The 16,277-nt window shown below is 41.6% G+C and overlaps 1 protein-coding gene across 1 annotated transcript in view; it reads right to left on the reverse strand.

The window, feature by feature from the left end:
• Window positions 1-16,277, reverse strand: part of LOC135501993 (V-type proton ATPase catalytic subunit A) — a 112,599-nt gene that overhangs the window by 4,268 nt on the left and 92,054 nt on the right. The window contains exon 12 of the mRNA XM_064794399.1: window positions 13,722-13,893. Within this exon, the coding sequence (XP_064650469.1) occupies window positions 13,722-13,893 (172 nt within the window). The remainder of the gene's footprint in view (window positions 1-13,721; window positions 13,894-16,277) is intronic.

The following is a 16,277-nucleotide window of genomic DNA, read 5'->3' on the forward strand; positions in this document are numbered from 1 at the left end:
GGGCGAAAAATTGGCTACTCCGACGCCTGGGACTACCCATTTTTTAACTTGTACTAGCAGAAAGTGCATAAAATCTTCCAGAAAATAACCTGACGGACTAGCTAGATGTAGGTTATAATCCACAATACACCATTTTCATTCACCCCAAGATAATCGTTTAAATGTGGAATTGTTGTCTGCTGGCTTGGCTTGGGCTGGTAACTTTTGCTTACTGGCTAGTGTAGTCTGCTTTTAACCTAGTCCAGGACTAGTAAGGCAAATTTGGATTTTTGGACCCCTGTTAATCATGGTAAAAACCATGGATAGACCTTGACCGAAGTGTTTTCTTTTGACTTGCTTCAAACCCCCAAAAGTAGGAGAAATAAAGGGAATTTAACAACGAAATTACACATTAAAATTGCCGCGCAGCATTTTCAAGGATAGTGAAACATAGGAGCAGTGTCAAAATGGGGTTTTATGACATCAAAATTCATGATGTTTTCACCCAAAACTCATCTTGACCCGCAATGGTTTGAGATCACTAAATCACTCACCCAAAACCTTCACATTTTCCACCCCAGCAGCGGTTATTTTTGCCAAGGCAAGTAGCCTTGATTTTGGACCAATCAGGGCAAAGATCTCAGCAACTGCAGTAGTATCCAATACACAATACAGTTTGAAATATCCATGACAATACGATTTAAAATGGTGATAATTCATGTTTTGCCATGGCGCAGGGGAACAGGTAGATGAAAAGTACTTAAAAATTTGAGGAGCTAGTTTCTGAATTTCTGCCTACAACCCTCTGCTCATTAAACAGTTTCTAAATAAACACTAACAATTGCATTAGCTGAACTGTTGCCAAAACAAGACAGAAGGTTTAAAAACGTGCGATTGGCTTTGACCTTTGCCCTCTTTTAAGTTTTCATATCAGCGCTGTGATTGGGGGCACAGGTTGAGAGCGTGCCCAAAAAACAGAAAAAAAATCGATGGAATCTGTTATGGGTTTGTAGAGCGAGATTGCATGAGAGTCAGGATGCCCAAAACTAGGCTGCTTAAGGTTGGGGTTCACATACTGCCAGCACTTTTGACAAGCGGCGATCCTCTGAACTAACGCTTACCTCACACCATTTACATACAGATTCAATTCCGTTCGTTGCGCAGATATACTCTTTTCAAAAATTTATTTCCACACAGTTTTTTGGCTTTCATGGTCGGTCAGTCAGAGATCTGCCCATTGACCTGGTTTAAAATTGACCACAAGTGATCGCAAGTGACCACAGAATATCCGAACAGCACACTGAACTTCCAGTGGTATTGCCTCCATTACCTCTGCCCATACCATTGAAGAAATATGTGTCATTTCTCTGTTTATCGCGCACCTCACTTTGCACCTCACCCAAATTTGAGCTGGTTCTGCCATATGCAATGTACACTATCTCTATGCGGTAAATAAAGCAGCATATGGTGAACCCAATTTTCGATCACACAGACTACACTTTCCATGGCCACTGCGCTGTTTTAAATATGAGCTGGATTTCAAAATGACTTCATAGGGTTTGCCCTTTTAATCTTCTCTGGACCCTGCGTAAGTTTCAACACAAGCATATTGTGGTTTTTGAATGAGACACAAAAACTTTACACTTGCCGAGGTATCAGACCACTGATCGAGCAATAGCCAAGGTCAGTGGCCTCACGCTAACTTGTTACCATTGTGAAACGTAAAGAGGGCTGACTTGTCCCGTACGCGGATTAGACCATTGTGATTGAACGTTGCGTCAATCAGTGTCAATACCATTGCATTGTCCTGAAGTCGCTGCGTCATCCGTGGATTCGGTGACGTCGGGTTGCGCATGTGTCCCCATAGGTGGTGACATATAGTGTGTTTGCTGGTTTGGCTCGCCGGGTGATGGTTGCCATGAAAACGGTTTCGAAAAGGTGTTTTCTCATTAGTAATCAGTGCGGGAAAGACGGAGTATAGTGCAGGTACCAAAGTGAACCCTTATGAGTGAAATCTTATGTGTGGTAAGACTGTGAGTATGTCCCGAAAGGGTCCATATTCACCAATGTATTGCCAAATCAGTACACTGAAGGGTTGTGCTGGGTTTGCAAAATAAAGGAATGAAACTGCTGAGGTGTCATTCAAAAGGTGCGACAAAGTTGGGTGTGAGGACTTGGATTCTGAGTGATATCCCGGCTGATGCGCCGTAGCATGGTAAAGAAAGGGACCACAGCACTGTGTAGTGGTGTGAGAGACTAGGTAGCTCAGGTCCATTGGAGAAAATTAAATAGTGGAAACGCCAGGATGAATAGATCAAGGCTACCAAGACGTATTGTCTTTTATGTTGAGACCGAGAGGCGACACGGTGCGCAAGCGATGGATCCAATATGACTCTCTCGCGAGTTTGATGGATTTGGAAAGTGGCGCCTCTGGTGGGGCATGTAAAAAATAACCTGTTACCATTGTGTGTACAGCGATGCCGTTAATGATTGTGTATTATAGCTGAACAACTTCAGCTTGAAATAGATTGCATACAAATACATGCTGTACTTTTCGTCAAGGTATTAGATGTGCGTTGTCTGTGAGGCTTAGCAATGTCAATACATTGAGGGTCAAGATGCCGAACAGTTGTATGGCAGTGGCGGGAATGAAGTGAATTACAATAACAAAGCTGAACTGGCCATCGGCACACGATATTTTCAGTTTTTTTGTTGCAAGTTTTCTCTTTTATGGATGGATATATTTGAAAAATATGTACATTATTGCCATTTGTGCATTGCAGATCCTAATGATTGCTTTTTAAAAAATATTCGTTTGGTGTCAGTTAATGGCAGACCATGCAAAATCGGCAAAAAGGGTTAAGGTGGGGGGGGGGGGTCAGCGGATCTGGCCCTTATATTGACTGTAAGTTGACCGTAGGGCATGATGATGATTACTGAAGTTATTCTTCGATTGATCGCTCAGAACAGGAGTAAGGGACTGAAATATTTTCAGCATTCTGAGTCTGAATGGGAACTGATTGCCCTTTATTCCGGATATTTTGATTTGCGAAAGCCTCTGTTGAGGGAAGGACTATATGCCCTAACCATCGAAACAGATTGGGTTTGTGATGGGTGTCCTCCAGCACCCTCTCCATCCTTTATCCGGGAAGAAGAAACCATACCGGGGTGTTAGAAGCGTTACCTCTAACAAACAATGCAAGGAACTCTACAAAACATGGAATGTGCCAATGCGGGTTGGGGTAGGGGAGCATTGCCTATCAAATATCTTCTTAGATTTATCAAATTGATTTTTTGCCCAATATACAACAGGCTGATCATTTGCAATACTTCAAAGGGCCATGAGGAAGGCCTTCAACTTAACCAACGAAATGGTCCAGGGACCATGTGCTCACCTCGGGAAATGTAATGCATGTCATTTGCAGTGGATATGGGGAGAACAGTTTCTGGCTAGTTTCACCAGTTTTGAGTCCATAGAATAATATTATTATTCTCGGCTCAATGGCACCAAAGAAAATTACCGGTACCATCTAAGTATAGCATTTTAGTTATAAAGTTGACTGAATTTCAGGGTTATTGAAGAGTGTACATGTCACATGGAAATTGGTTTACATCTGTTATACAGTTTAGGAGTAATAGGACTTTGTTGGATTTTCAAGATGGCGGCCTGGTGGCCATATTTGTCACACGATTTGACTGAAATTAGGGGTATTGATAAGAGTACATAGATACATAATCACCTGAAGTTTGGTTGCAATCAGAATCAAAATTGACCAATACATAAGGAAGTTCTGACAAGTGGAAGTTCCATACATTTTTTACTTTTCTCCGGAATTTTACCCAACAATGCATTGTTTGTAAACTGTCACTGCAATGTTCGCCAACTGTTTTGTATCTTACACTAGTGTATTTCCATGTCCTGTATGTCATAAATTATGCTGTGCAAGTCACAAATAAAATTGAACCTGTGTTTTGTCAGCTTCGTCACAGCAGGGGTAAAGAAATCACTAGCCGACACCATCCGTCAGCCGCCAACAAGGGCTGAGCATCTCCCTCTCAATTTAGATACAATGTATCAAATGGACATTCATGATTTTCCACTAAAATCAACACTGTTGACAAATTTAGGAACTGAAGCCCATTTTGCAGAAACTGACGCCTAAGATTTGTTCACCCCGGCTGTTAGGATAATGATACTCACAACTGGAACAGGCTCTCCATCGTCAAGTGAATATGAATGTGTTTTTCAGAACTGATACGACAGATAATGGGCAATATGGTGTTCCTCAAAGCATGGCCTGCGACACATTTCAATGCCACATTTATCACAAACAAAGTTTGTGCACACATATCGTCCCTTCACAGTTTTTCGACCTGTTTCAGAGCACACCTTCCGCCCATCAAGATGACTAAGGGTGTGAACACCTTCACTAGGTCTCTTTGGGGGAGCAATTTTCCTGCTACAGAAATTGCCAATCAGTTGCTCTGCACGAAATCACACAACGTATCTTCTCCAGTCTCTTTGTCAAAGGCTTTGATGACATTTTCAAAATGAGGAATCCATTGATCAAAGACACATTTGTACAGAACCAAAAGATGTATTTCCACCATTTCTTGCTTTCTCTGCCAATTGGATAGTATGCGGGACGTTTGTCTGCCTATCAACACCCCCCTCCCCCCCCCCCCATGTACTTGTTATAGTGAAGATTATATATCTGGAATTTGAATGTCCTGCCGTTCGTTCATGCCCTACCCGACATTCAACAACGTGGGTTCCTAAACCCTGGCCAGAGAAAAGGACATTCACCAATTTTTTGTCCTGCCATGACACAGCCGAAATGACTTTATTCCTGAAGAGCTTCGCCTGAGCTTCTTTCTTCTCTACTTTTTTACGTGATTTTTTACCTTTTGGTAATTTCAGTAGTCGGAGAAAGTTCTTGCGATTGGCCCGAGTAGTCGCAGTGGCATAAGTGTCTTTCGCCAGTAGGTCTGTCATCAGTTTTTGTTGACGAGAGAAAATTGTCCATTAGGATTTAATGATTTCTGTTGAAGAATGGGCGAGTCAGATTCATAACAACATTGTATCCCAATCCATTTTGATCATGACCAGCTTGTCCTTTTCCAGTATACATTGAAATCAGTGGTATAACAACTGGTTGAGAGGTCAGCTATAGCCCAGATCTTTATTCCCCACATTGTTGGTTTTGACGGAAAGCTACCCGGCCTTTGAATCCCACCATCATCTCGTCAATACTCATTTCACAGTTTGGGTTCAAGTTCTGACGACAAGACAGCTTGACCTGCTCAATAATAGGTCGTACTTTGAAGAGGGGATCGTAATCAGGAGTATTCCGAGCTGGTTGTTTTGAATTATCGGCGATGTGCATATATTGTAAAAGTTTTTCAAAGCAATTTTTTGTCATGCACTCCATGATACCCTGATTTGCAACGAACTTATTGTCTGACCAGTATGCACCAATATACGATTAATCATCAAGTGCCTTAACCACATGTATCCCGAAAAATTCTTTCAGTTGCTCACTTGACGTTGGAGACCAGTATTTGTCATGTTTTCCTGTGGTTTGTTCAACCTGTCTGGCGAACAAATTTGTCTGTTCGGCCCAAAAGACGAAAAATTCAGATCGGAGAAAGAGATGAAAAAATTGCAGGGGTGAAGCATCAGCCCCAAAATTGCAAGTTGGGCCAGGAGAAGGCCCATTGAACTTTGCTTTATAAGGATTATAGTTGGCATTTTCTTCCCAACGAAGTTCAGGATCATTAGTTCCAGTACCTTCATCATCAGTAGAGTTCAAATCTGACGTCGTGCAGGTCGATTCAGCCCACTGGAGATTGTTCCAGAGCACGAAATTTGAACTGTCATTTACGGGCGTCATCGGGCGCTTCCAGGTGTGATAGGGCTAAAGGCAAGGGAGCAGACGAACACTTGTGGAGCGCCCCGGTAAGGGGGGCACCTTTGCTCAACACGAAGGGCAGCCCAGGGAGCACACACCAACAGGGCGATTCCTTGCCTGGGGGATGGGTTCGAAGAAGGTGGGACCTCTCCAGAGCCGCTGCCGAACAGCGAGGTGCCGGTCTAGGCACCTCGCAAAAAAATGGAAACGTTATTCCTGCCAGACTTGCTGGCAGAAGGAGAAGCTGGCAGAAGGAGAAGCTGTCCTGGGGGCGGATGTATCCACCCCAACAGGGCCTGATTTCTCAGCACTCTGAACCGGGGTTGGGGCTATAAATCCCCAAAACACCGGAGCCTGGGCAATCCGGAACACCAAAGGCAAGGCAGCCAAAAAAGAATGGCGGAAAGCCCAATGCAAAAGAAAAGAATGCAGTAAGGAAGGGATGGAAGCCATCCCTATAAAAGTTTAATGCCACATAATGAATTAAAACGCAGCAAAAGATGTGAACGAGTCACGTGACCCAAAGCCCGGGAAGGAGAGGAAAAATTTACTCTAAAAGCTGACAAAAACAGCCCATAAAAGACGGACAGGGAAAAAGGGACAAATAGAACGATTTCACCTGCGTCCAGAACCACTCGACTTCCTAAGGGCGTCTCCAGCAGGTTCTTCTGCAACTTGTGTATGACAAAAATCGAATACAACGAGTACGAAACTCGGCAGTGTTGAACAATGTGCCAAGGAAAAAGTACTGATTAATGGCGGCTATCACGAGGCAGAGGCTGTATAGGGGCGCTGCCCTAGGTGTAGCTACGTGCACTAGCTAATTATTCTTCTATTATAAATAGATAATTTTTTCCTTGGGTGTGCCCGATAAGAGTACATATGCAAAAGTGTGGCAGGGGCAGTATGAAAGACATAAAATATTCCAATTTTATATCAAAATCACTTGCATGCATACTTCCTAAACTTTATTCATGCCTCTACCTATCGGTAAAAAGTGACAAAAAATGTCTTTGTAATTTACACCTTAAAGGGACACTGTATTCAATTCTAAAACGAGCCAAGCCATGAGCAAAAACAGCGCCGCTAGTGTCAAAATTGACCGAACAGCGATCTTTGAATTTCCCGCTCTGAGAGCCGTGTTCTGTCCCGTGTATGTTTGTTGTGATTTTGCTTACACTGCAAACACACGATTTATTCGGGCATTCAAGGAAGTAAAACAAGCATTCCAACTTGAATGATATTTCTCGATGTTTATTTTATCTGTAAACTGCCCTCATTACAAATAAAAATTATTACTTGCTTTGAAATTGATCGTTTTCTGTGAGAGTAATTTTGGTGATGATGCGATCGTGTTTTGTTTTGCACGATCAGCTGGCCGATACAGATTATTGGCCGTATTTCAGCTGCATGTCGTAAGTGCTCGGCCCTTCCCGTTGGTCATTGCTTTCCTGATAAGTTTTTGAATTGATGATTAGTGTAACAACCTCTGCTTATCCGTCAAGGAGGGTGAAAATCGTCTTCTAATGTGTCCGAAAACAGATAGAAAAAAATTATATTACAAACTGCATTTCACATTACAATTTGTATGGATCCTTTTTTTCGGACGAAGGAATCTGCTGAACTCCAGACCAGAAAGTTGTTAGTGTTGGTTCTAGTGGAAGTACACCATGTTCAACTTGGGCAACTTCACTGCAATAGAATATTGCTTTGTTTTTGATGGGTTGGTACTATTACTGTAAACTAGGGAATAACTGCGTTGTTTAATTTTTGCATTTTTTGTGACCAGCAAATTCACATATATGAAACAATGAAATGGCCAGGGCCATTGTGCTCACCTCATGTGGAGGAAAGATGGATAAAGAGCATGGTATTGTGTCATGTAGTGTTAGGTTTGATGTAGGTCCAAGCAATTACAATTTCCCCAAAATGGCCAATTTACAGTACATTCGACCTCTGTGACCTTGAAAAGTAGGTCAAATCAAAGAAGACCCGGGTGACACATTGAATGGTTGTTAGAATTAGATGTACCGGTACCTATGATATAAAATTGGTGCCAATCGGGCAAGTCATTACTAGGAATAATGGCACTTTTAAGAATTTAGAATTTGGCCCCCTCCCTTGAGGCCGAACGGCAAATCAGATCGCACCAAACTTCAGTACCTGAGATCACCTGACCAAGGGGTACATGTGTACTTAATTTGTGATCAATAATCATTGCAGTTAAGAAACGTGCCATAGTTACGGCCTGACGGCGAATTTACGCCATTTGACCTCTGTGACCTTGACAAGAAGGTCAAATTAAAAACCTGTGTGACATATACTGTATGGTGGTTAGATGTACCCATGATATCAAATTGGTGGCAATCGGGCAAGAAGTTAAGGAATAATCACATTTTTAAGGTTTTTGGATTTTGCCCCCTGGTGGTCAAGTGGTGAATCATAATGGACCAAACTTCGGTCCCTGAGATCACCTGACTAAGGGGTAAATGTGTACCAAATTTGGTATCAATAGTCATTGCAGTTTAGAAACGTGCCATCGTTACATCCTAACGGCCAATTTACACCATTTGACCTCTGTGACCTTGAAAAGGAGGTCAAATCAAAAACCCGGATGATATATGATGCACCTTTGCTAGAAGTACCTACCATATTTTTTTCAAAATTTCCCGACTACTATTAAGGGAGATATTGCATATTTTCACTTTTAACGTTTGGCCCCCTGGTGGCCAAACCATGAAACGAATCGGACCGAAACTTGGTCTCCAAGGTGTCATTACATAAGGGTACATGTGTACCAAGTTTCAACTCAATAGCTCTAACAGTTACGAAACGTGCCCTGCTAACGGACGACGGACGACGACGACGACGACGACGACGACGACGACGACGACGACGACGACGACGACGACGACGACGACGACGACGACGGACGACGGACGCCACGGTATGGGATAAGCTCACCTCTGCTAAGAGGTGAGCTAATAAAATGAAATGCTGTAAAATACGAAATCGAATCGCAACTTATAAAACCGTTAACTGCAACATCAGTGAATATTTTCCAGTTTTACCTTTCTCTACTCAGACAGTGCTGCACTTCAGCCATACCTTGGCTAACAGTCCCATCAAAACACAGGTGTAATGAGTTAGTTGGAGGATGGATGATGTTTTTTTGGTCTACAATACCAACTATGCATCACCTAACAATTATGGTAAAAAGATAGCCAGCGAGCAAATAGTGTCCATTGCAATGTTTTAAACAGGACGAAAGAAGATAGTCATCTTCTTGTGTGATACACAATTCATGTTATGTGTCCTCCATTCTTCAAGTTAGCCTGCATCAAACAAGCAATTTACCTGCGGGCAGATCCCCACTCTTGGATTAAAAAGAAAATATTATATCAAATTGGAATGAAACTGCCAGGGGCCATTGTGCTCACCGTATAGATATTTGGTGCTTTGGAATTCATCCAGGTTAAGAAACATTGTACATGTAAAGTATATAGGTCAAACCAAAGTCGGTATGACGTATCGTTGCTTGGAGTAAGTACCATGAGAATATCATCAAAACAAGTCACTAAAAACGAGATATTGCACTTTTTACCTATTTTAGTTTTGGCCTCCTGGTGGCCAAGTTGAGTACCAGATCAGATCGAAATTCGGTGTCCAAGGAAACATGACGTAGGGAGTCATGTGTACCAAATTTCAAGTTCATAACTTTTGCGGTTAAGAAACGTGCCATAGTTACAATCAAACGACCAATTTATGCCATTTGACCTATGTGACCTTGAAAAGCAGGTCAAATCAAAAACTCATATGATATGTGATGTATCCTTGCTAGGAGAACCTACCATAAAAATGTTATTGAAAACGAATCACTAATAAGCGAGATATCACACTTTCTAAGTTTTCACTTTTGGCCCCCTGGTGCCAAGTCGAGAATCAGACCGGACTGAAATTTAGGGTCAGATGTCAGCTGACCTAGGGGGTCCTTTGTACAAAGTCTCAAGTTCGTAGCCTTAGGGGTTAACAAACATGCCACAGTTACGCTCAAGTGGCCAATTTACGCCATTTGACCTCGGTGACCTTGACAAGTACGTCAAATCAAAACCCGTATTATATGTGATGTATCCTTGCTAAGAGTATCTACCATAAAATTTTTACCAAAAACTAATCAGTAATAAGCGAGATATGGCACTATTTAAATTTTTGGTTTTGCCCCCTGGTGGCCAAGTTAAGAATCAGACCGGACCGAAAATCAGTGTCACAGGTCATCTGACCTAGGGGGTCATGTGTACCAAGTTTAAAGTTCATAGCTCTAGTGGTTAAGAATTGTGCCACACACAAACGGCCAATTCACATCATTTGACCTCTGTGACCTTGAAAATAAGGTCTAATCAAAAATCCATACGATATGTGATGTATCCTTGCTCTGAGTACCTACCATAAAAATAAAGTTCAAAACAAGTCACTTTTAAGCGAGATATTGCACTTTTTACTTTTTAAAGTTTTTTTGGCCAAGTCGAGAATCAGATCAGACCGAAATTCGATGTCAGAGGTTATATGATGTAGGGAGTCATGTGTACCAAATTTCAAATTCATAGCTTTATTGGTTAAGAAACGTGCCACAGTTACACTCAAACGGCAAATTTATGCCATTTGACCTCTGTGACCTTGAAAAGTAGGTCAAATCAAAAACACGTATGATATGTGATATATCCTTGCTAGGAGAACCTACCATAAAAATTTCATCAAAAACAAATCACTAATAAGTGAGATATCACAATATTTATGTTTTCAGTTTTGCCCCCCCCCAGTGACCAAGTCAAAAGAATCACACCAGACCGAAATTCAGTGTCAAAGGTCATCTGACCTAGGGGGTCATGCATACAAAGTTTTGAGTTCATAGCCCTAGCGGTTAAGAAACGTACCACTGTTTTAGAAATAGGATACGAGGACGACGACAGACGACGGACACTGCGGTATATAGACTCCCCTACGGTGAGCCAATGTTGATCCTCAACCCAGAAGAGTATTTCTCACAGATACAGTGTTTCTGTAAATGTGTAATGTCTAGTGAAGACAAAATCTACACATTAAGCCGAGGGTCTCATCTTGATCCCGATTCATTAAGCCAAAGGTGTCTGTGAATTTCAGGCTTGGTAGTTTTTCAGTCATAGAATAACTCCAACCTTCATACTTTTAAGACTCCCAATGTTCTTCTGACTTGCTACTGGCCCTGCAATCTCTGTAGAATCAGACACACATAGAGTGTAGCATTTAGAGAGCAGCTGAGGTCTTTCACATGTTTTATTCGCTGCATGGTGAATACAATGTTTTAGTGTGATGATCATTTCAGAAGTAGAACATCAGCTACAAGGTCACAATGACTCCTGACCGTCTTCACAGTAGATTGATTAATAGGTCAACAAAACCAGGGGCGTATCTTGCTTTTTGGTCTTCAGGGGAATGAGACTTTGATTACATACAAATGCGGTTGCTAGAACAAAGAAATTTCATCAGCCATTGCCAGACACTGTCAAAGTTGTGACTATGTCTTTAGTTGTCAGACTGGGTGGTGCCAGGCGGCTACATTGCCTCTATGCTATAGCTATCAGTAGGTGCTAATAAATGCTGTCTATATTGGCAAGTGAAGACTGAACTTGAAGCGGACTATCCTGATTATCCGGCCAAAGGCTTTCAAAACTATATTGACCAAGCACTTGACCCAAGAGAACGAGGAAACTGGACATAAGCTCTGGTTATTCTATCAGGCTGTCAAGTTCTTTAATAAACCGAGAAGGGCAATGCTTGTGATGATGGTAGTCTGGTGTATGAATTTCCAAGGACACCACCCGTGAAATTAGCCAGGAGTTGACCCGACTGCCTTCTTCTGGCTACATGTAATAGGTCACAAGGACTCCTGACTGATTTTGCAGTACATGAAAACAAATAGTATTGATAAAATCTTGACAAAAACTGTGGTACTTATAAACAAGTTCATGAGATGAGACTTTATGATGTAGGTACATCTCATTGTAGATATTTACCCGTAAGACCAATTTGGGATGAATGAAAATAACATGTTGACATCCCATGAAAATTATCTTTTGAGAAATATTTGCATCAGGTTGAGAAATCCACATATTAACAAAAACCAATCCAGGTCTGTGGAAAACACTGTCAGTTAGCCTTGGATTCTTTATAACACAGTTGTATGTAATTCAATAGGGCCAGTTTTTATTAGATGTGGCAGAAGTATGCAACACTTTGAATTGAAAATACTTTTGCAGAAGTAAACAAGTCCTTCCATTTGCCACATTATTCTGTCATGAACTGTAAGGCTTTTTCTGAGACAAGTTAAAAAGGAAATCAACTGAACACATGCAGATCGGACAGAGAGTTGAACTTGAATCCGGATAACCTGTCAATTTCTGGGATGATAATATGAAGCACTCCAAGCGATGAAACCACATTTGATTCAACGTTATAGAAATCTCATTATTATAACTAGTGTCCGTGATCAAAAAGGGCCAGGGGGCAGGTTCAACCGTTTTAAGCCAGGACAGGATGGCGAAAGGAGTTTGGTGTATTTGTAGAAGTTGTCTATGCTTACACTACAGCATGGAGTTGACCGAAACAATCAACAGCATCGGCATGCTCACACTCAGGTGGAAACTCAATGACGTATACAGCCTTTGGCATAGACTCTTGAATGGATGCTTCAGATGCCCATCTCAACCCTGAAGCTTTGGATCCACTACAGGTTACGGAAGGAGTACCTCTGATGGATCAGAATGTAGATGCCATGTCACATCAACAAACTCCGGTACAGGGCGATGACAAAATTCAATCATATCATACTAAGTATTGTACATTTCGTTGACGCTTCCATATAGTGTGTGTGCTTGCAGGTGTTGTTGACTGTTATGTTATGATCCATCAATTGCCCAAGGCCGGGGGGGGGGGAGGGCATAAAATTAAAAAGGCCTTTTTGGAGAGAACGAATCAGAGCCATAACAAATCAAATGCACACACTATAAGAACATGTCAGAAGGCCTAAGCCAACTTCGGACAGTGCCTTTAGCTACGGTGACCCTATGTTCCCGGTGAAGCACATGACTGGTCAGCGCCATAGCAAACTTCTTCGAAAAGGTCTATTATTGTCTGTTATTCATACGTTTGAGTTATTGGCCTTGTTACGCATTCACGCATTGCCTGGGTTGCTCTACGGCCTGCTTACAAATTGGTTTCTGTACAAAAAAAGTCAATTCAGTGCATACAATGGATGGGAGACAGCATATTTACATGTTTTGATGGTAGTTGACAGGTAAAGGGACAACTGAAGAACGGTATCCATCAACTGGAACTTGTTGTTTTCATTTGTGTTACTTGGAAAAAGGGGGTGTTTGCTGCCCAAAATGACGCAGCGATATGAGGTATTTTTTCGGATTTATTTTCGTTGAAAAGAACATGAAATCCGTATAGGGATTTCATTCATTCCAACCCGGCCGATAAGCTGACATCCGACGACGGAACCCTGGCGGAAAATCGAAGAACTAGAACCAATATTGTATATTGTGGTCCTTCAAGTGAATGCTAAATTTTCAGTCAGGGGAATTTCATTGGCTGTTCTTCCTCATGGGCAGATTTGAAGTGCCTGGTCTTAAAGTTACAGAACGTGCACCCATGTTGACAAATGGAGGTACGGACGCCATTCTGAAAAGTTATTTTACCAGCTCTGCTGACTTTCGTAAGCTGAGCTAAAAATCTACCATGTTATAGTAATGAAATAGATCCCCTCCTCCATCCTGAATATTACATACTAACCTTAAATTTCATACTGCTTAGTTTGTAGAGCGTGTCACTCATACTCTCCCTGATGATGGACCATGTGATCTTGTTGTCACTCTGGGCGGTTGCTTCAACTGCATGACGTGCCAGATCATAGAATGTGATAATGTTCCGTAGCATGCCCACTGTTTTATAAAATGGACAGAATCTGAAAGAAGAGGACGTCACAACATTTAGTAATTAAACATGCAAGAGCAAGGATCGATGGTGAATTTAGGAATTTTGAACGGAATTTTTTTTTAGCTATCGAGTTATCATAGAGGTGATCAGTTTGTGTACAGAACAAGGCAAATATATATAGGCGTGCCAATTCTAGACATTTGGCGTGGCATGGATACAAATTCGTGTGCTACAGTTACACATATTCCCATTCCAAAGCACCATGCCCACTCAATGGCATCCTGAAGCTTCAGCCAACACTAGGCACTTATCGACCAAGCTTATGCCCTGAATAAACCCACAAGCTTCCCGCTGTTCAATGATAAATGTGTACCATCCATGTCTCCAAACAGCATTTCAAATGAACAGAATCAATACAAACTGCTTTCTAGTTACTCAATAAGTCATATTTCATTCATTCCATACTATAATTGACACTTATTTTGTTCTTTTGTGGTATTTATCTACGTTTTTTCCGATTGCGGGCAGGAGAATGATTGCTCCTTACAAGATTGTGTACAAGTATTGGATCGTGTGAGAACAAGAAATTCCGCATGTGCGTACCATGCATTTCAAATTTCAGCAAATGAGAGCGCGTTTTAGATACAGTGATTGTTTTCAATAGTGACTGAGTTTCTATGTGAAGACAAGCTGACATTGTTTTGTTTAAAGGAATGAGCAGCTTTTTATTGCAGTAAACTATTTTCTTAACCTCTTGAGGCAATCAAATAAAGTAGAACCTCCCTTAGCGGACACCTCTCTATTAAGGACAACCTCTCTATTAATGACACTAGATCTGGTCCAAATTGGTTATTTTCATTCAATTTGACCTCTCTAATCAGGACACCTCTCTATTAAGGACAGCATTTGTCAGTCCCAATGGTGTCCTCAATAGAGAGGTTCTACTGTACAAGTGTTTATCACCGCTCTATAATAGACCTTGTTTATTGTTGGTATGATCTGGCTTCACTCCACTGGTGTATAGTGACGCGGGCATGTCATCTGCTACCCATCAATTCGAACAAAGTCGTTAAGATGGCGCTGCGGTCGCGGTGAAGACAGAGATGCACGTGTTGGCACAATAATACCAAAAAAAGGCCCCGATTGGAACAGTTCGAACAGCCCAGTAGTCAAGAGGTTAAATGTGATTAAGGCTTTTCCAATTTTGTATCAGCTCTTAAATAGTAGAAAAACGCGTTTTATGTTATTTCTAGTATGCACAAGTCTTGGTGCGAAAGACCTTTCCCGCCAGAGTTTCAGAGTTCACGTCAACCTGCTATTAGGACGCAATGCCATTTCCATTTATCGTCGCAGTTGTGGGGTAATCAAGCGCCATCAGCTTGACGTCGGAAAAATAAATATCAGTACCAAGATGTCAGAGTAGATCCTAACTCCAGGAAACACCTTACTAGTGCGTCCGTCCGCGTGGAAGAGGCATTCCATATGAAATCAGCAAGTTGTCCCCAGGTCATGGTATCAGAATTGGCTCATTTTCACATATTTTGTAGGTTATGAGGCCAATTTGATGAATCCCAAATATTATTGTCATATTCCTAATGGTTTCCCTCCCAGGAGGCGCATTTTTGGGCTCAAGGCCCATTAGCAACCCATCTTTGCATGGCCATCAATCAGAAAGTATAAGAGATATCATTCTTATTCTTACAGGGTCTTTTCATCTTAACCCAAGGATCCGTTAAAATCTGTTACTGATATTCTGGGATCTATAGGCTTGGAAATCATGGGGTTGAATTGGAGGTAATTTTTGATGAAAACTGCATTTTCAGGGGGCTCCTACACCAACACTGCAGCTGTGTGAGAACTAAAGAAAGGTTGTTTTAAATGTATGGTGCAATGACATTAGATTAATTAACAAGAGGCTCATGGGCCTGGCGCTCAGCTGAATGTAAAGATGCTCACTTTGTTTCCAGGGTCAGTTTATATAAATATTCCGTCACAAAACTGAGCTAAAAATGGCTTCCTAGATGGCTGCTTGCCAAATTAAAAAAACGAGGCGCTTTGCTTGATCGATTTGATTGTTCACATAGTTTCATATCATGAGTGCGATTAAAAGTTGAAGGATGTAACAGAGATTATATCTTACTAGTTCCGATGAGTCACAAATCAGTAGACAACCAGTAACTGCAGTCTAGACCTTTACCTCAATCTGAAGTGCAGGTTGAGACAAACCAGCCCAGTAGATGCATGGTCACAACCAGAAACAGTCTGGACCTTACATAAATTCCTTTGAAGTGTAGGTTGGTTGTGACAAACTAGTCCAGTGAACATGGTACAGCCTAAGCCGGGACAGCCTAAATAATTGCCATCGCCTTTACATCAGGGACAACCAATAGTTTCAAAGTGCAAGGCGAGGAG

Source organism: Lineus longissimus, chromosome 18 (genome assembly GCF_910592395.1).
Source record: "Lineus longissimus chromosome 18, tnLinLong1.2, whole genome shotgun sequence".
Taxonomy (NCBI): domain Eukaryota; kingdom Metazoa; phylum Nemertea; class Pilidiophora; order Heteronemertea; family Lineidae; genus Lineus; species Lineus longissimus.